Source organism: Colossoma macropomum, unplaced genomic scaffold (genome assembly GCF_904425465.1).
Source record: "Colossoma macropomum unplaced genomic scaffold, Colossoma_macropomum, whole genome shotgun sequence".
NCBI classification, from domain to species: Eukaryota; Metazoa; Chordata; class Actinopteri; order Characiformes; family Serrasalmidae; genus Colossoma; species Colossoma macropomum.
The window spans coordinates 12,055,927-12,076,912 of record NW_023494790.1 but is presented as its reverse complement, the minus strand read 5'-3'; the positions used below and the strand labels follow the sequence as shown (position 1 = coordinate 12,076,912).

General features: G+C 40.4%; 1 protein-coding gene across 1 annotated transcript in view; it reads left to right on the top strand.

Annotated features, from left to right (window-relative positions):
- kcnh4b (potassium voltage-gated channel, subfamily H (eag-related), member 4b) overlaps positions 1–20,986 on the top strand; it is a 103,875-nt gene that overhangs the window by 47,725 nt on the left and 35,164 nt on the right. Inside the window, exons 3-4 of the mRNA XM_036572128.1 lie at positions 131–262; positions 903–1,033. Coding sequence (XP_036428021.1) covers positions 131–262; positions 903–1,033 — 263 coding nt within the window. The remainder of the gene's footprint in view (positions 1–130; positions 263–902; positions 1,034–20,986) is intronic.

The window sequence follows — 20,986 nt, the reverse complement described above, 5'->3', positions numbered from 1 at the left end:
AACTCTGAATCATGCAAAAATGTACATCTCAGCTACAGATAAGGGCACTCACAGTAAGAGCCATTAAAATACACACACTACTCACCACATGAATTTCACTGTGCCCCATTTTCTCTGTGTTTTGTTGCAGGAACCTCGTTCTGGTGTCTACTGGACATCGTCCCCATTAAAAATGAGAAAGGAGAGATGGTGCTCTTCCTGTTCTCCTTCAAAGACATCACGGATACACACGGCAAGGGTCACCACAGTAGCATGAGAGACGGTATGATCATAAGGAACCTGGTTAGTTTGTAGATTTGCTCCAGGTTCTAAAGTTAGGCTGCTATGAATGCACATCTCTACTATGTGATGGTGATGTATCACATGTCATTGCCATTTTCTGGAGAGTTATTACAACTACAATCTTATCATCCACTTGGCTCTGGGAAAGATCTCTCCCTGTTTATATAAAGCGTTGCTAGCAAATTAAGCCTGCCTTTACTGTTTGCCTCCAAACAGCCTCCAAGTTCTGTGAAATTAGTACACAGGAAAAGCTCAAGTGATGAGCTAATAGCTACAGTGTAGAATTAAATTTTGGCTTATATTTGACCTTAATTTGTCCATTTGAGTCCAGTGTGATGAATGCACACAGTGTTGACACATCCTACATTTTTCTTGTGAACATTTAGAATGCTTGTGTGGTTTCATGCACAAAAAAGCAGTCATAATTCATTTTACATGACCATTTTCCATCTTCCCTTCCCCCCAAGTATGAACTGGGGAGTAAATGATTTTGAGTGAACAAAATGGACTGACAATGAACTTAAACACGACGCAACACATAACTATTTGTGTAACTGTTAGCACTGATAGAGTAGCATAGATTTCAACTATTTTCTTTAAATGCTGTGTGTTGTATGTAGATGAGAAGAGGCAGAGCAGGAAGAGCGGGAGCTCTCGTCTGAGTGAGGCCCGACGGAGAGGACGCACCGTGCTCTGCCACATCACCAGCCAGTTCTCCCGCGGGGGCAAGAACGAAGTCAACCTCGGCGGGGTCAGTACACTACAGCACTGATTACTACTCCTTACTACATACTCATATTAATTGTCTAATTATATATAAACACTTGAAGCTAGTGAGTGTACTAGCTGTTGGCAGAGGTGTAATCATACATAGATGTAACAATACAATATACAAAAAGATTAATCTGATTTAAAAGCACCATATTTTTACAACCATGAGGTGCCTAGGAACCAATCACATACCAATTGAAAAAGGGGGTTATAGAGTTTCTGACTGTCACTGGAAGATGGCTCCCTTCAGTCTGCGAGGAGATGAGACCCCTGAGCAGAAAGCGTTTTGCGTTCTCCACTTCAATAAGAGTGAATCCGTCGTAACTGTGCAACGTGATGTTCATCGGCAGTGAACCTCCAACAGCTCAGAGCGTTCGTTGTTGGTTCCACAACACTGGATGATCTCTGAAATCGCATTTGAAGAGCCGTGAGTACAGTGACACTCGACATGCTCAATCGAGTATGGGATGAATTTGACTATGGCGCTGATGTTGTCTGTACAGCTGGAGGAGGTTCATATTGAGCACTAGTAAATTTACATAATAAACTCTATGCTCATTTAAACCATTTACAATTTACTGCATTGTTCTGTAATTTAAAAGTAAAATTAATCATTTTTTCACCTCAGTTTGACATTTCTCAGGCATTTTTGAAAAACAACCTACTGATGAATCTGCTGATGAATCTTCATGAGCATGAAGTTTCCTACTACTGCTTAGTTTTCGTTGATTAAAAACACTCTGGACTGGCAATGGTGGTTTACTTGGGCCCAATCCCATTTCACCTCTTGCCCCCCAAACTGCTACAATGTAGTTGCAATGAACGCATATGCAATTGGTAAACCTACTTTACAGAAGTTGAGTGAAATGTTACTTTGAACATTGGGGATTTTCTTTTCCTAGTAGATGTTATTAAATGTGTACATGTTTTTATATTGTCGACAAGTTTTCATATTCACCTGTGAACTATCATGCTAATGTGCAGCCTACTTCTTACATTTTTCAAACAAACCTTCACCGAAAAAAGGTGGAAAAGACAAGAAAGTAAAACAGCTTAAATCAGAGCAGCAACTGTCTTATTAGTCTGTTTTTAGGTCCATTTTTGGGTTTTTACAACTTTTCTTATGACAGCTTAGCCTAGCTTGTTCTTGCCAGTCCACAAGAGGAGCCCAGATGAAAGAAGGTTGAAATGAACTGAGCTTTTCAATAAAGATCTCATGAAAATTGGCAGTTTGAGCAGAAATTAACACTGTACATTATCAGTCACTCAATTTATGAAGGAAAAAGTAAGCAAACTTCTGTAATGTAACCTACGGCTTCATTGTAACCAGGACATCTGCACATTGTTAGCTTGCTAAGCAATATTTGTTGAGAAAACTCAGTGAAACGGATTGACTGGCATTACTGACCCTGCATTTTTGTCGTTTAAAATGTCTGTGAACTCTCCAGCCTGGGCACATTTCTCTTTGCTCTGTATCCAGTCATTTAGCAGATGTTCTTTCTGAAAAAAAACGGCTTACGTTCTCTTTTTGTATCTCATCATTTGCTGAAGCAATTTTGTTTAAGTGCTGGGCTGAAGGGCAGAACAGCTGTGTGACTTGGAGTCACACGATAAGTGTACAATCGCTAATCAATAGCCCAAACCACTGGAGCCAACACAGCTGCCCATATGACACAGAAGCGACACAGACAGTTAAGATTTGGCAGAATAGCACGGCAGCATTTGGTCAGCGCTGTTATGGCACTAGAAAGGAAGATTTACTGTTGGCTGACATGAGCTTTTTTTAACCTAACAAGCCCAATTTTACACATGCCAAGGAAGCTTTCCTGCTGAAAAACACAGCTTAGACCAACATGAAGCTGGTTTATGCTGGTGTGGTGCTAGTTTGGCTCATCACCCAGCATGTTCATACTGGTTGACCAGCATACCAGTGTCCAAAACACAACGTATCTGCATCTCCACGGGTCATTTTTTGACGTAATTGGTAAATGCCAGTCTTTTATGATGCATAAAGTGTATATTTTCCTAAAACAGGTAGCTTATAAGCATATCTCAGCTTATACCATTCAAACCTGAACTTTTTAAGGGCCCATTTAGTTTGATGCAAATGTTATAAGTACTTGAATCTTTGACAGTGAATCGATTTGTTTCACGATGACTTGGTTTTCCATTTGATTCAGAAATGATTTTTGTAAATTAGGAACGATTGACTTTATTCTATACACAGTAATACAAATCTGTGAATTAGTTAATCAACTTTTAAGAATAAATATAACAAATTGAAAATATTCATATAATGAACTAACAGACTTCTAATATTTCATAGGCAAAATTTGAATCAGTAAAATGACTTCCGTTTTCCTCAACAAAGGTGATTTCAGAAGGCTAAATTACCTGGACACAGGCTAATAAACAAGGAACCTTTTTTTCATTCCATCTCTGATTCAGAAAAAAAGGAAATAGGCTTATTTTCAAAGTAATTTTGGAGTGCTTCTATTGGTCGGTTTATCATGAAACTTATATACTCATATTACTCAAATACAGTTGGTTTTTTCAAATTATATCAAAAAATTAAAAATGGAGATGCAAGGTTGAAAGATTTAGACTGAGTGTAATTTTTAAATAATATTAAAAATACTTTATTCAAAAAATGCTGTCTCACATTTTCATGTCACTACCGAAACACAGAGTTTTAGTCTGTGGGTGGAGCCTTATTTTAGCCACACCCATGCCTTTTAGAGCAGGAAGTGAGATTGCATCCCTGTCCCTTATGGCCACATGGTGAGGAGTTAGATCCCATTGTTTTGGATTAAATGTGTTCCAAAGTCTGAAAATCATTGTGGGACATTAAGAATTGTCGCTAGTGAAACACATATTTTCTACAATGAAGTAAATTTTTCTGTTTTAAAAAAATGATTTTTTGTTTGTATAACTGAGCTAAAATTGTCACTACTGAAACAGTCACTACTGAAACATTTGGTAAAGTTTCGTAAAGTGTTCTGATTGTTTGGTAGTGACAAAATAGCATGTTCATTTATTTTAATACAATAAACATAAGGTATAGTGCCATTTAAAGCAAAAGGATTGTTGGAATATGAAATACGACTGCTCAAATGTGATGTGCAAGTAATCTGTAATCAAATTTTATTTAGTTTATTGTATTTATTTTGTCAGGTAACATGTATAAAAACATGTTTTAGCATGTTTTGAATCAGAATTAGCATTTGCATTAATTACCTAATAGTCCCTCCCCTCTGTGACCTCTGCATTACATTACACTGAACAGTACTGAACCTCTGTGCCTCCTTATCAACAAGAAAGGGTGCTGTGTTGCGCTAATGCTAACAGCCATCAAAAACACTAATTACGCTATTCAACACAAATTTCACAGCGTGGATGTCCCTTTGTGTGCCCAAACCCAAAGTTGGCTGAGAGGTTGCTGTAGTGGCAGCTGTTGCCGGGAGACATGTCACAGTTGCTATGGCGTTAGGGCAGGAGGGCAATTGCAGGCTGACGTTTTTGGCCAAAGCTAAGGGCACTTCAAGAGCCCCTGTAATACTTCCCCTGCGATTTTGTATCAAGATGACTGCTGTGCTAGCTTCAAAACGCAGTCGCCTCTAAAAAAGGCCAGAAACTGTTTTTCACAGCTGTTGGAAAATGCTGAGTAAAAGAGTATGAATGTGAGATTATTGCTTTCTTTGGAACAGTGTGATCTGGTTAATTATAGGATTCATTACTAGACTTGCAAAAAACTGTATAAGCCAATAATGCAACTATACACAACATATACAGACACTACACAAGGGTTACTCTCAGGCAGAATTAGAGCTGTATGATATGGACATAAAATGCTATGCCTGATAAAGCTGTTGGAGATCATTATGACTATATTGATTGGATTCATTTAGAGTGGGCACTAGTTGGATTAATTTACAGTGGGCACTGGTTGGATTAATTCAGAGTGGGCCATGGCTGGATTCATTTAGAGCAGGCACTGGTTGGATTCATTTAGAGTGGGCACTGGTTGGATTCATTTAGAGCGGGCGCTGGCTGGATTCATTTAGAGCGAGCACGGGTTAGATTCATTTAGAGTGGGCACTGTTTGGATTTGTTTAAAACAAGCACTGGTTGGATTCATTTAGAGCAGACACTGGCTGGATTCATTTAGCGTGGACACTGGTTGGATTCATTTAGAGTGGACACTGGTTAGATTCATTCAGAGCGGGCACTGGCTGGATTCATTTAGAGTGGACACTGGTTGGATTCATTTAGAGCGGGCACTGGTTAGATTCATTCAGACCGGGCACTGGCTGGATTCATTTATAGCGAGCACTGGTTAGATTCATTCAGAGCGGGCACTGGTTGGATTAATTTTGAGCGGGCACTGGCTGGATTCATTTAGAGGGAGCACTGGTTAGATTCATTCAGAGCGAGCACTGGCTGGATTCATTTAGAGCAAGCACTGGTTAGATTCATTCAGAGCGGGCACTGTCTGGATTCATTTATAGCGAGCACTGGTTAGATTCATTCAGAGCGAGCACTGGCTGGATTCATTTAGAGTGGGCACTAGTTGGATTCATTTAGAGCAGGCACTGGTTGGATTCATTTAGAGCGGGCACTGGCTGGATTCATTTAGAGTGGGCACTAGTTGGATTCATTTAGAGCGGACACTGGTTAGATTCATTCAGAGTGGGCACTGGCTGGATTCATTTAGAGCAGACACTGGTTGGATTAATTTAGAGCGAGCACTGGCTGGATTCGTTTAGAGCGGACACTGGTTGGATTCATTTAGAGCGAGCACTGGCTGGATTCATTTAGAGCGGACACTGGTTAGATTCATTCAGAGTGGGCACTGGCTGGATTCATTTAGAGCGAGCACTGGTTAGATTCATTTAGAGCGGGCACTGGCTGGATTAATTTAGAGCGAGCACTGGCTGGATTCATTTAGAGCGGACACTGGTTGGATTCATTTAGAGCGGGCACTGGCTGGATTCATTTAGAGCGGACACTGGTTAGATTCATTCAGAGTGGGCACTGGCTGGATTCATTTAGAGCGAGCACTGGTTAGATTCATTCAGAGTGGGCACTGGCTGGATTCATTTATAGCGAGCACTGGTTAGATTCATTCAGAGCGGGCACTGGGTGGATTCATTTAGAGCGGGCACTGGCTGGATTCATTTAGAGCGAGCACTGGTTAGATTCATTCAGAGCGGGCACTGTCTGGATTCATTTATAGCGAGCACTGGCTAGATTCATTCAGAGCGAGCACTGGCTGGATTCATTTAGAGCGGGCACTATTTAGATTAATTTACAACGGCCACTGGCTCTAATCATTTAGAGCAGGCATTGGCTGGATTCATTTAAGCGAGTACTGGCTGGATTGATTTAGAGTGGGCACTGGCTGGATTCATTTAGATTGGGCACTGTCTGGATTCATTTGGAGCGGGCACTGGTTGGATTAATTTAGAGCGAGCACTGGCTGGATTGATTAAGAGCGGGTACTGGTTGGATTCATTTAAAACGAGCACTGGCTGGATTAATTCAGAGTGGGCACTGGCTGGATTCATTTAGAGCGGGCACTGGTTAGATTCATTTAGAGCGGGCACTGGTAGAATTCATTTAGAACGAGTACTGGTTGGATTAATTTAGAGTAGGCACTGGCTGGATTCATTCAGAGTGGGCACTGGTTGGATTCATTTAGAGCAAGCTCTGGTTGGATTCATTTGAATCAAGCACTGAGTTGGATTAATTTTGAGTGGGCACTGGTAGAATTCATTTAGAACGAGCACTGGCTGCATTGATTCAGAGCAGGCACTGGTTGGATTCATTTAGAGCGGGCACTGGTAGAATTCATTTAGAACGAGCACTAGTTAGATTCATTTAGAGCGAGCACTGGTAGAATTCATTTAGAGCTAACACTGGTTGGATTCATTTAGAGCGGGCATTGGCTGGATTCATTCAGAGTGAGCACTGGTTGGATTCATTTAGAGCTAGGACTGGTTGGATTCATTTAGAGTGGACACTGGTTGGATTCATTTAGAGTGGGCACTGGTTAGATTCATTCAGAGCAGGCACTGTCTGGATTCATTTATAGCGAGCACTGGTTAGATTCATTCAGAGCGAGCACTGGCTGGATTCATTTAGAGTGGGCACTAGTTGGATTCATTTAGAGCAGGCACTGGTTGGATTCATTTAGAGCGGGCACTGGCTGGATTCATTTAGAGTAGGCACTAGTTGGATTCATTTAGAGCGGGCACTGGCTGGATTGATTAAGAGCGGGTACTGGTTGGATTCATTTAAAACGAGCACTGGCTGGATTAATTCAGAGTGGGCACTGGCTGGATTCATTTAGAGCGGGCACTGGTTAGATTCATTTAGAGCGGGCACTGGTAGAATTCATTTAGAACGAGTACTGGTTGGATTAATTTAGAGTAGGCACTGGCTGGATTCATTCAGAGTGGGCACTGGTTGGATTCATTTAGAGCAAGCTCTGGTTGGATTCATTTGAATCAAGCACTGAGTTGGATTCATTTAGAGTGGGCACTGGTAGAATTCATTTAGAACGAGCACTGGTTAATTTTGATTAATTTTGAGTGGGCACTGGTTGGATTTGTTTAAAACAAACACTGGATAGATTCATTTAGATTGGGCACTGGCTGGATTCATTTAGAGTGGCCACTGGTTGGATTCATTTAGAGTGGGCACTAGTTGGATTCATTTAGAGTGGCCACTGGTTGGGTTCATTTAGAGTGGGCACTAGTTGGATTCATTTAGAGCAGGCACTGGCTGGATTGATTAAGAGCGGGTACTGGTTGGATTCATTTAGAGCGAGCACTGGTTGGATTCATTTAGAGTGGGCACTGGCTCTATTCATTTAGAGTGAGCACTGGTTGGATTCATTTAGAGCAGGCACTGGCTGGATTCATTTAGAGTGAGCACTGGCTCTATTCATTTAGAGCTGGCACTGGCTGGATTCTGCCTGGATTCATTTAGAGCGGGTACTGGTTGGATTCATTTAGAGTGAGCACTGGCTGGATTCATTTAGAGCGAGTATTGGTTGAATTCATTTAGAGCGGGCACTGGTTGGATTAATTTAGAGCGAGCACTGGTTGGATTCATTTAAAACAGGCACTGGCTGGATTCATTTAGAGCAGGCATTGGCTGGATTGATTTAGAGTGAGCACTGGTTGGATTCATTTAGAGCGGGCACTGGCTGGATTCATTTAGAGCGGGCACTGGCTGGATTCTGGCTGGATTCATTTAGAGCGGGCACTGGCTGGATTCATTCAGAGCGGGCACTGGCTGGATTCATTTAGAATGAGTACTGGTTGGATTTATTTAGAGCGGGCACTGGCTGGATTCATTTAGAGCGGGCACTGGCTGGATTCATTTAGAGCGAGCACTGGTTGGATTCATTTAGAGCGGGCACTGGCTCTATTCATTTAGAGCGGGCACTGGCTGGATTCTGGCCGAATTTAGAGCGAGCACTGGTTGGATTCATTTAGAGCGGACACTGGCTGGATTTATTTAGAGCGGGCACTGGCTGGATTCATTTAGAGCAGGCACTGGCTGGATTCTGGCTGGATTCATTTAGAGCAGGCACTGGTTAGATTCCTTTAGAGTGAGCACTGGTTGAATTCATTCACTTATTTTATGTTTTTCAGTCATTTGTACGGAGGGAGATAAAGACTAATTAAGGCCTGGTCTTGAACAGGACGTGATTTTTCAGGTTGTTGTTTTGTCTCTGTCTTGCTCTCATTTGGACTTTTTTTCATTTTTTACCAAACAACTCCTTTAATGAAATGACCCTGGTCTTATTAAATGTCTCCTTTCCATGATTCAACACTATTTTTAAGTGACATTTCATCTCCTAGCACGTTTCCAATGGACTCAAATCAGCTGGACAGACAGTGACCTTTTGACCCAGGAAGTGTTTATGAAGCGCAACAGTGTCATTGCTACATACTCCTTTTGACCTGAATCTGCCTCTAGGCTCCACACCCCAGTGCTTTATCAGGGGCATCCTGTTCCTCGGGACCCGAGGGCCTTTGGGCTCATTCCAGCCCAGCACACCTGCTCCCTCCGCGGGCAAAGCCTGCGTCGCCTCCCCCTCGTCTGGACACCACCACGGCCTCGCTTCCGATTCCACCTGCAAACAGATGGAGCTGTTTACACCCCGTCTGCCACCCACACAAGCTCTAACACAGTGCCACATGCCTCTGTCCTTCACATCGCAAGACAGTGAGTTTTCATATTAGCAATTGCTACAAACAAACAAACAAATAAACAGGATCATTCTAAATTGGAACATAACATGCTAATTAAATACATAAAAGTGAGACATATTTCAAGCGAAAAGACTAAAATGTACATGTGAATCAGAAAATTTGAACTTTTTCTATCATCAGTGCACGAAATGATCATTTTATGGGGAATTCCAGTGATTTTTCATTAAATTTCTGCTTTACATCATTGAGATGTAAATTTACAGTCATTTACAGTGTTTTTAAGTGAAATGGCTCATTGTAGAGAAACCAGCTAGAATGTCTTCACAGTGTTGGTGATAGGAGCCGGACATCTACAACCAATGAACCTACATAGTTACCTAGTTTTATATGTGATGTTGATGTTAAAATAGTGATAAATCTGAAAAACAAGTTTTCTTTGGCGAACATTTTTCCTTACAGCGCCCTGCTTGTACCTCTACACCAGGAATGAATTTATTAAAACACATTTAAGCCCAAAAGCTTATGTCAAAACTATTGTAAACAATGCCCCATACATCACACATCTATTCAGAAGCATTGTATGCAATTATGGAAAATCTCCTTTAAATTATGTTTTGGCATCATTGTGGTATTATTAAAATATTCTGAATCATTCGATCACAGGTGTTATATTGATAGATTGATATTATATTGATAGATTAAACCTGTCATGCTACATTTTTAATAAATATGAAATTATTGTAGTGTCTGGGTTATGAAGGAGGGGAGAGGAACTCAACTGTTTATAAGTCGGATACTTTATTGAACTGTGTCGGCCATATCTTCGCCAAGGCTAGGGGGTGAAGGCCCACAGCACATCCGCACCGCTCAAACTCAACTGTTCTTCTGGCTGGAGGTCAAGATGGCAGCTCCCAATGCTGCTCTTCACAATAGAAGTCCCCCAGCAAACATACCCTAAGAAACCCCAAATACATATCCCCGAACACACTACATTATCCTTAGCACAACCAGGGTTTACTATTAAGGCTATAACTGTGTAAACTGTTGTCCTGGTACATTATGCAGGAAGACTGTAGCAGACTTTAAAATGATGAAATATAAAAGAGCTGTCTAAGCATTGGCCCTGTTGTCAGGTTTGATTCCTGGCGTTGCCACAGCCATCCACTGCCAGTCCAAGACAGCATAATTGGCCTCCTGTCATGGGGCTTGGCAAAGTGGGCGTCCATTAGCTGACATAACTGAATTGGCAGTTTAGCATTTGCCTCCAAGTGTGTTGAGCTGTCCAATGATGCTACATCAACGGCAGTTCTAAAAGATGTGGTTGTGCTTTTCTTCTTGAAGGTTGCTCGTGCTAGCCTTCACCATCCCAGCTTGATAGCCTTGTGTGCTAGTGGACACCAGGGGTGATTCTTCGATTTTACCTTTGGAAGAGAATTTATCTAAAAATGTATTCAGCAATAAATTTTCCCTGATTGTCAAGGCCATTATGGGTTTATTAGTCGAGGAATGCTAAAGCCTCTACTGTCCACGTGTTAGTAGTGTTAATAGTAGTGATGTGGGAGAGCAGCTGAATGACTTGTTTATGTTTGCCTTTCGTGATGTAAATTTTAGGTCGCGTGTCGTCTAACGTCAACATCTAAGGTTTTGTTCTTGGTCTTTTAGTAACATCAGAATGAGTGCTGTGGCCTAATCAGTGCTGGGAGACAGAGAGCAGTTTTCTATTTATTTTTATATGTCATTTTCTAAATGTTTATGGGTCTCTTGTCTTTCATGTTCTCTCAAATCGCTGTCTTGTCTTTACCTACTTGTCAATCGAATATGTTAACTGGCCCCCTAGGAAGCGTGTGCTTAGGCCAGAAATATACAGGTACATGAACGCAAATGACAAAGCCCTGCCAAAATATTGCAAACGCAGTCTGTACAAACTCAATGTGCATTCTTATTCTAATCAGAGTGTGTATCATTCCAACAACCACAAGGGCTTTGCTGCTTTAACAGCTTTCTACAAGATTTTGGAGTGGGAATTTTTGCCCATTCATCCAGAAGAGCATTTCTGAGCTCAGACACTGATGTTGGATGAGAGGGCCTGGCTTCGCAATCTCCATTGTAGTTCATCCCAAAGGTGTTTGATGGGGTTGAGATCAGAACTCTGTGCAGGCTTGTCAAGTTCTTCCACACCAAATTCATCCAGCCACGCCTTTATGGACCTTGCTTTGTGCACTGGGGCTCAGTCATGCTGGAACAGAAAAGGGCCTTCCCCAAACAAAAGTTAGAAGCATACAATTGTCCAAAATGTCATGGTCTGCTGAAGCATTAAGATGCCTTCGCTGGAGCTAAGGGGCCTCAGCCAACCCCTGAAAAACAACCCCATAACATTATCCCTCCTCCACCAAACTTTACAGTTGGCACAATGCAGTCAGACAAGTACTGTTCTCCTGGCATTCACCAAACCCAGACTCGTCCATCAGACTACCAGATAGAGAAGCCTGATTTGTCATTTCACAGAATGCATTTGCACTGCTCCAGAGTCCAGTGGCGTGCTTTACACCACTTCATCCGACGCTTGACATTGTGCTCAGTGATCTAAGGCTTGCATGCAGCTGCTCGGCCATGGAAATTCACGCTATGAAGCTCCCAGCGCATAGTTTTTGTGCTGATGTTAATGTCAGAGGACGTTCGGGTTCCAAACTCTTCCACTTTTCAATAATACCACTCACAGTTGATCATGGAAGATCGACCCATTCTTTCACAAACGTTTGTAAAGGCAGACTGCAGGGCTAGGTGCTTGATTTTTTACACCTGTGGCAATGGGACTGAATGAAACAAAGTGTCCCAAAACTTTAGTCCATAACGTGTATATGGAACCAGGCATAAGAAGTAAATCAGCACAGCAAAAAAAAGCAGTCGATAAGAAAACAGTGGGCAGAAAAAATGACTTTATTTTCAAGACATTACAAACATTATGCCCATGGCGCTATATAATTAAAGTTTATTAAAACAGGGTTTTTGTGCAAAAGGTCACCGCTACAGCAGACCAGCGGCCCGTAAATTCCAATAATTTCCTTTTCCAAGGCCTTTTTCTGGCTTTGTTTAGTGTTGTTGTCAGCAGAACTATGTGCTCTCTGACCAAATGATGAAAGGCACAAATTGTTCATATCAATCTGAAATAATCCGTTTGTTATTGAGGGCTACATGTATATACTCATAGTGGAAGGATGGACAGAAACACGTCATTTTTTTCACATCTGAAGCAAGAGTGGGGCTTGATTTTCTCTTGAAGATGAAAGCTTTAAGTGCTGTTTATCTGATGGGAACAGATTTGTTGGTCTACCGAATAGAACTTCTTACTCATTTTTGGAATTCCAGTTTTGGAAATTCCAGTTTTTTCCCTTATTTTCCTTTCACTTTCTCCTTCCTTATGCCGGTGGATTAACTTGTCTTTAACGGCCATTTTGACTGGAAATGAAAAAGGTGAAATTAATGGTGGTCTATGATTTTTGCATGGTACTTTATAAGCATCATGTGTATGATTTTATATCCTGACATTCTATAAAATAAGCAAGTATAAACAGATGCGTGTGCGAGAGAGAGAAAGAGAAGGGTTAGTTCATAGACAGCAGACATAAATGAAAGGTGTGGGGATTGCAGAAAAGCAAGATAGCTAGACAGAGAGAGAAAGAGAGAGAGAGAGAGAAATAGAATGTGTAATGTGTGAAAGCATAAAACTAAAATGAGCTGCCAGAGTTGGCCTTAGCCAGAGCTTTTAGTCAGAAGGGATGGGGGGAGGGTGGAGTGAAGCTTTTGGGGAATGAATCTTTTTTTATCCATGAGCCTGGCTGAGCACAGGATGGATGGATGCTGGAGAAAGTAAAGGTAATAGAGCGCTCTGTCACTCCTTTGTGTGCTGCGGGGGATGACGGAGGAGGACGGAGGGGTGGAAGCGCCTGCCCGCCAGGCTGAGAGAAAAAGACAGGAATAGATTTCAGAGACTTTCTGGTGGAGGGAGGTTATAGCCTTGATTTGGCTACTGGCTTTGTGATAGACAGGCCTGCATTCTCCTCGTAATCATTTGGTTTTGAAATGATATAATTGTGTGAAAGCAGGAAAACAATCTTTCTATGAGTTTGAATAAAATTAAATGACTAGAACTATGTATGTGTTTTTGTGTATGTATGAATATAAATAGACAGATACATTATATGGCCAAGAGTATGTGGACACCTGACCATCACACTTAGATGAGCTTGTTGGACATCCCATTCCAAAACCATAGGCATTAATATGAAATTAAAGCTATAACAGCCTCCGCTCTTCTTGGAAGGCTTTCCACAAGATGTTGGATTGTGTCTGTGGGAATTTGTTCCCATTCAGTCAAGAGAGCATTTGTGAGGTCAGGCACTGATCTTGGAAGGGAAGACCTGGCTCACAACCAACATTCCAGTCCAGTTCCATTGGAGTTGAGATCACGGCTCTAAGCAGGCCACTGGAGTTTCTCCACACCAAACTTGTCAAACCACGTCTTGCTTTGTGTACAAGGGCGCAGTCATGCTGGAACAGGAAACCCAAACTTTTGCCACAAATATGGAAGCATATAATTTTCTAAAATGTCTTTGTTTGCTGTAGCATTAACATCAACCTTCACTGGAACTAAGGGGCTTAAACCCTGAAGAACAGCCCCAGCCCATTATCCCTCCTCCACCAAACTTTACTGTTGGCACTATGCATTCCAGTAGGTAGTGTTCTCCTGGCATTCACCAAACCCAGATTCATCAATCAGGCTGTCAGATAGTGAAGCGTGATTTATCACTCCAGAGAACACGTTTCCACTGCTCCAGAGTCCAGTGGCGGTGTGCACCACTCCAGCTGTCGCTTGGCATTAGGCATGGTTAGCTTAGGCTTGTGTGCAGCTGCTCAACCATGGAAATCCATTTCATGAAGCTCCCATTGCACAGTTCTTGTGCTGATGTTGCTTCCAGAGGCAGTTTGGGACTCTGTAGTGAGTGATGCAACAGAGGATAGGCTTGCTCAGTGTGCTTGCATGGTTTACCACATCATGGCTGAGCTGTTGTTGCTTCTAGACGATTTCCATTCTACAACAGTAGCACTTACAGTTGACCAGGGCAGAAATTTCACAAACTGACTTGTGGCAAACATGGCATTCTATGGCAGTGCCACATTTAAAGCCACTTAGCTCTTTAGTATAACCCGTTCTACTGCCTGTTTATCAGTAGAGATTGTGTGTTTATGTGTTTGATTTTATACACCTGTTAGCAAAGGCTGAAACACCTGAATTCAGTAATTAGGAGGAGTGTCCTCAAACTTTTGGCCATGTAGTGTACATAAATACATTCTTACAGATAACATATTTCACAAACTTTTACATCTACCAAAAAATTCTTTGGCATATTTATTAGAGCTGTCAAAGTTAGCACGTTAACGCAATAAATTATTAATGGCAGTGTTTTAATGCTGTTAACTAGGGTGACGATATTTAATTATTAATTGTGATTAACTTATAATATGATTAATTATGACTATTAATCATTTGACAACCCTAATACTTATAGACATGTGTGCTTAACACAAGATAACATATTTTAATGTTAAAAAGCGTTAATGCTCTTAAACGCCATGTATTAATATTAGCATTAGCTTGTTCCTCTGTGTCTAAGGCTACAGGTCACTGGTTTAGTTTGTCTTCAATGGCCAAATTTGACAAATTAACTGTAAAACAAACAAGAAATGAACATACATAAATTTGAGGAAGTCCAATTGAGATGCAAACTCAATGAGATGCTAGTTATTGTAGATACTAGCCAGCTAACATGATGTATGTGAAAAATATTGTGCAATTGCAAATCTCAAACTTAAAAAGGTTGTTACTGTAAATCTCGTGAGGAAAAATAGTTTGAAGCTGATCTTTTGCTTGTGTAACCAGTTTGGTATGCTAGCACAGCTGCTTTTCTGCTAGGTACAAGCTAATTTGTGTAGCAGTACTTTTAGCTGCTACATAACAAGAAGAGAATGTGAGGTCATATCATCAAATAATGTCCAAAAAAACATTTATTAGACCATTTTAAGTAAGAAACATAGCCCACCTGCCTGCACCACTTTAGCTTTACTTTTTTGAGCCCTTAATCTTTTGAAATCTTTTTTTAGTCTCAGCCTTCCTTCCATAAAGCAGATTTTCCGCTGTCTCTGCTATGAGCTCTTCTCTGCTTTCTTTCTTCCTTCCATTCATTTCATTCTACCAATTTATTTGATGCGCCTCTCATATTAGATTTTGATGGTTATTGATTGTTAATACTAACTCACATCCCTTAGCACCTGAGATCCAAAGGTCGTACAGCACTGATGGAATTGCTACTTAGGAAGGTGATACGAAATCAAATGTGCGCTCCCTAATCAATCAAAAAAGTGTACCTATAACAGCTTATTACCATAGAAATCAAATCTCAGAGCAGGAAACCTCCATGTTCTGTGGTTTTCTCATTAGCTGCCCTTCCGCATGGTCTTTTTTCCTGCTCCTCTGGGTTTTCCCATTTCCCCATCCCCCCTTTCTGTGATGGTGCATGCTAGATTGATGGTGGGTTCTCTTTTTGAGAGCAGTAGCAGGTGTTTAGAGGAGAGCTTCTTCCAGATCATCCTCAAAGTCATCCAATCCTTCCCCAAACAGCTTGCCACAGTTAATACATGGATCTGCATGCATGAATATGCATGTTGATGTGCACTGCATATTTTGGTTAAAGGTTATAAAACATGTAGGTTTTTATGTGATTTGTAGCTCTCTTAAAGGTTCTATATATGTAATAAGGTTTTCAAATATGCAAAAAAAATTTTGAAGGACTTCTTTAGTTGCGTTTGCTATATGCCAGCTTTCAGATTATGGAGGAGCCAAGGGAGCTTAACTATTCCCAAAGTGACTTGAGCTCCCTTAAAGGTGCAGTGTGTTAGATTTAGGAGGATCTCTTTGCAGAAATTGAATATAGTATGTAAAACCGTGTTTTTGTTTAGTGTATAATCACCTGTAACTACAAACCATTGTGGTTTCATTAGCTTGGAATGAGCCCTTCATATCTACATATGGAACAGGTCCTCTTTCAACATATTGCACTGCCATGTTACGTCGCTATGTTTCTATGGTAGCCCAGAAGGGATAAACCAAACACTGGCTCTAGAGAGTTTTACGTTGAGGAGGCAGATTGAATTTTGTTGTGCTATAGCACTGTTGGAAGTCCATAAAGAAGAAGAATCAGTGGTTACTGCCAGTGCTAGCTAACCACTTTATGTTGTGAGAAGTTTGAGAAGCCAAATTTTGACAAATGGAGGATCATGCTTATTATTTAGCACAACAAAAAGCAAGGGAGGGTGAATCCACATTGTCAAAGAAGCAAAATCGTGACAGCAGACATCAGAAAACCTGACGTCCGCTGTAGGTTCTACTATACGCTTAGAAAAGGAAGGATGAGGGAGGCTGCACCCTTAAAAACAAAAGAATCTTAAATTCTGGAGGTTGTGGTCCTGGGCATTTCCATCAGTTTTGATATTCGAATTTTAACTGCATTATTCTAATAGTATTTAATGAATCTGATGAAACTCCATCAGTCTGTCTCACACTGATAGCCTAACTTATTAACCATTCCATTATTTATAGCAATATTTTTGTGCTCCTGTAATGGCTTGTGTGAGAAAAATGAAATGAAATAAAAAACTGTTCATATCAGTATGTAAGATTCAGTGCAGCAAGATAAACATTCATTAGGAATGCTCAGTGTGTTGTACAGAGCTAAAACTTCAAAGCAGTGCCAAAGTCTGGACCACCCCCAACCTCTAACTGTACTGTAAATTTCAAATATGCTTTAAAAGTGAGGCTGTTTGCGTGGCCATTTTAGAACCACATATATTACTTGTAATTGGTGGATAAATCGGTGGAGGTTTTTTGGATGTTTGCCAGAGTTGTGTTTTCATAGCTCCTGATGAGGAAAAAGTAAGCGGAGTTGTGTGCAGAAGTCTGGACACCTCTGGTCAAATAATGTTTTCTGTTGAATTTCTAAGTGGAAATGAGTTAACACATCCTCTGCGGGTGAGCAAACTAATCTGCCATTGTTCTGCCAATGTTAGTGCACAATTTATACTTATTTGCCGAGATTACCATATGCTAAAAATGGAACATAAAATATACTATGTACCATAACTTTCACACAGGACAAATTTTATTATTATTTCCAGATTGAATTCAGGTAGATTACTAAAATACAGAAATGCTGTGACTAGACAGATTTCAGTTCAGTTTCAGTGGCCATGTTTTTAGGCTAACGCAGTCTGAATTAGAGTTCTACAGGCCGCATTTTCCTGGCTGTTGCTTAAACTGCATATAAGGTCGTTCTTAATGGAAGAATGGATGAAAGCCATCATACATGTCAGTTTAAATCCTACATAGTGCTCTTATATGTGTCAGTGTAAGCATTTATGTATGGTATTAATGGGTTCTCTATGCTGAAGCAAAGCTGGATTGACTGAGGCTAATCATGCTAAACAGCAGTGAATATTAGCATGCTAGTTCTGGATCCCTCTGGTAGCTTACAGCCTACAGAGGTCAATGTGAACAAAGCTAGGCATACACTACATGATTTTAGTGGACTTTTACCCTGGATTTGCCCCTTCAGACAAAAAGGAAGAGACTGAGAGAGGAAACGAGTCAATCTTTAGCCTTCTAATCTACTGCAGCTCTGGATCAGAAGCTTCCCCATGTTTTCATACAGCATCTCACACGAGCATCTAAGGCCTTTTTTCCACTGCAGGGCTGAGAGTAACTGTTCCACACAAACATGGTTCATACAGAATGCCTACAAATTGTGCTCAGTGTTGTTTTCTTGACATGGTTAGCCAACCTTGCTCAGGGCCACAGAACTGTTCAGTGGGATGATATAATGATGCAGCTATTCGCTGATTGGTTCTACAGTTAAGTTGGTATTGTGCCACCACATCTTGCCAATGCCCAAAAAACAATCAAATAAGTTCAGTTCACTTACACTAGGGGTCAGCAACCCACATGTTAAGAGAAGCCTTTTTGTCCTTTCAACAAAAATTAAACCACTTTGGAAGCCACAGCATTTTATGTACATTTTATTAAAGCAGCGTTTTACCATCTTGGCTGTAAATATGGCTTAGTATGTGCTAATAAAATATAAACTATATGGCTAAAAAATATAAACGAAAACACAGACTTACTTTGCTCTGCTTTAAGCTTTAGCTCAGCTATAGCTGCTTTTCTCGCATCTCTGACAGAAAACTTTTCCTCAAAAGTAGAAAGGTTTCTTGTAAAATGTCTCTCAACATTTAACTTTTACAAGACTGAAGTCGCTTCTCATTCACCAGCTTCTTGTTTGAATTCCCCTGTTCCATCGTAAATAGTACAGCAGTTACATTCTTGCGCCTCAGGCACCATTTAAGGGGAACAATTCAAACAAGAAGCGATTATAAAGTGATTATAAATGCAAATGAGTCCATTCGTCTCCAAATGATCAATGTTTGTCTTAAATCTTTCTCTTTGCCTTTTTGCTAGCTACTAGCTAGGCTCTTGTCTGTGTTGCTATGGTGACCAGCAGTCTGCGTGCCAATCTTCAGGATTAAAGGGTGAATAAGCAGATATAGGCTACATTAACTGCAGCGTTTTAGACCATTTATTATTAAAACTGCACAAGCTTCAATCCACCATTCAATAAATGTCAAACCATCAATCTAGCAACAGTTGCTAAATGCTAAACAGCGCTGCTAACTAGGAAGGAGGAGCTTGTTAGCTTGAGCTTAGCAAACATGCATCCAGCTCTGCTCACCACAGAATAGGTTCAATTCTGCAAACAGAAGCTACAGTGGCGCAAGTTTAGATGATAATGACTCAAATCTGAGGAAGCAAAGTTGAGTAGCTGGAAGGGATAGAAAGCTGAAAGTGAATCTGTTGATTTTTGTGTTGTTTGCCCTGTTTTTTACACACTTCACATGTTAAAAATGTGTTATCACATGTAATAATGTGTGATCACATACGAAATTGTGTTCACATATGAAAAAATGTGTTTTTACTTGTAAACACATGTTTTTTGCACATTTCACATGTGAAATATAAGTGACTATTCTGTAAGGGTGGGTCATTAGCCTCCTAGCTAGGCTAATGCTAGTGTGATATACGTGCAAAAAAATGTTACATAAGAAGTTAGCTGAGTTTTGACATTTCTAGTTATGATGTAGTGTAAATCTGCAGCTAGCGCACATGAGCCTTTAAGACTGAGCTTATAGTAATCTGCTAATGCTAAGAACTGTACATCATTTACACTGAAGGAGCTGGATTTACATGAATCATACACACACACACACACACACACACACACATTTCGCACACAAATGAAGCACACTACACACATTCAGTGGCAGACATGTTCTCTCTCCCAACTCTAAAAGCCCTCTTTCAGAAAGCAGGTGAAGCAGGCGAATGCAGAACCAGAATTACATCTGCCTTTCTCTCTCTTTTTGTTCATGTGAGTGAGCATGTATTTGCGTGCGTGTCAGAGAGCTGGCCCTGACTTTTAAAAGGATCTGTGATAAATATGTGATCCATGTTACTCAAATGTGCTTAAAATGTTGTTTTTTTCATATCAGATTGCAGTTTTACCTTTGCTTCTTGGAATATTGTTTAAATCTGTTGCAAATTTGCTATTTTAAGCGAAGCTGTATAGGTATGCAATAGATAGCTTACTTAGTTACAAAGAAAAGCACTTACAATTTTAAATGGTTTTTTACTCCTTGTCGCTAAGCTAACGCTAGCTACTAGTGCTAATGAGGATATTGAAGCAAAAGTAGCTTAATCCTAATAAAAGAAATAGCATAGACCAGTGCAATGTCCATGCTGGTCTAAACTGGTCTATGCTGGACAGGGTTGGGATTTAACAGAGCACAAGTGTTGGAAATACATACATTTTTAGAAAAAATATTTTCCCAGAGAAAAAAAAATATACTAAATGAGATCTCCTCTTGATCTCAGGTACTTCTCCTAGATGTGGTTAAGTTCGGTTTGAAATCAGAGTGAGACTTAAAAGCCATTTCTCCTGTTTCTGAAATTTGGCTCCTGAGAAATAAAACTTGGATTATCTCACTTTGATCAAAATGTTGTCACATATGTGGCTTAACTGTGTAGTGTCTGACTCATCTCAGCCCAGTCTCAGCTGAATAAGATTTCCATAAGAAAAGTATAAGATCTCATTGTTTCTTATACAGCTCTATTCTACATTACAGAACTCTCTTAGCAGTCTGTCAGTGCAGAAGGAGAACTCACGCTTTCCTCCTTCATCACCAGAACTACTAACAGTGAAATGCTGAATCTCCTCTTTTCTCCTAAGGGGGGTTTAAGAGAAACAATTCAGAAATCAGTGATGCTTCATTAATATAATATTGAGATCTGCTTTGTTATTTTGTTATTTTTTTTGGGGGGGGTTTGGACTACTTACTTACTAAATGTAAAAAACATGCAATCCTCAAAAGAATTAATGCACCATCAATGCTTGTTGATTAGTTATTTAAAATCAGTGCACAGTGTGTAGCAAATATGCTCGTTAGAAAAACTATGAAGAGGACCTTGGGAGGGGGGATATATGACAAGAACTGACATATAGGGATCAGAAACAGCAGTTAAATAAAAGAACAATATTGTACAG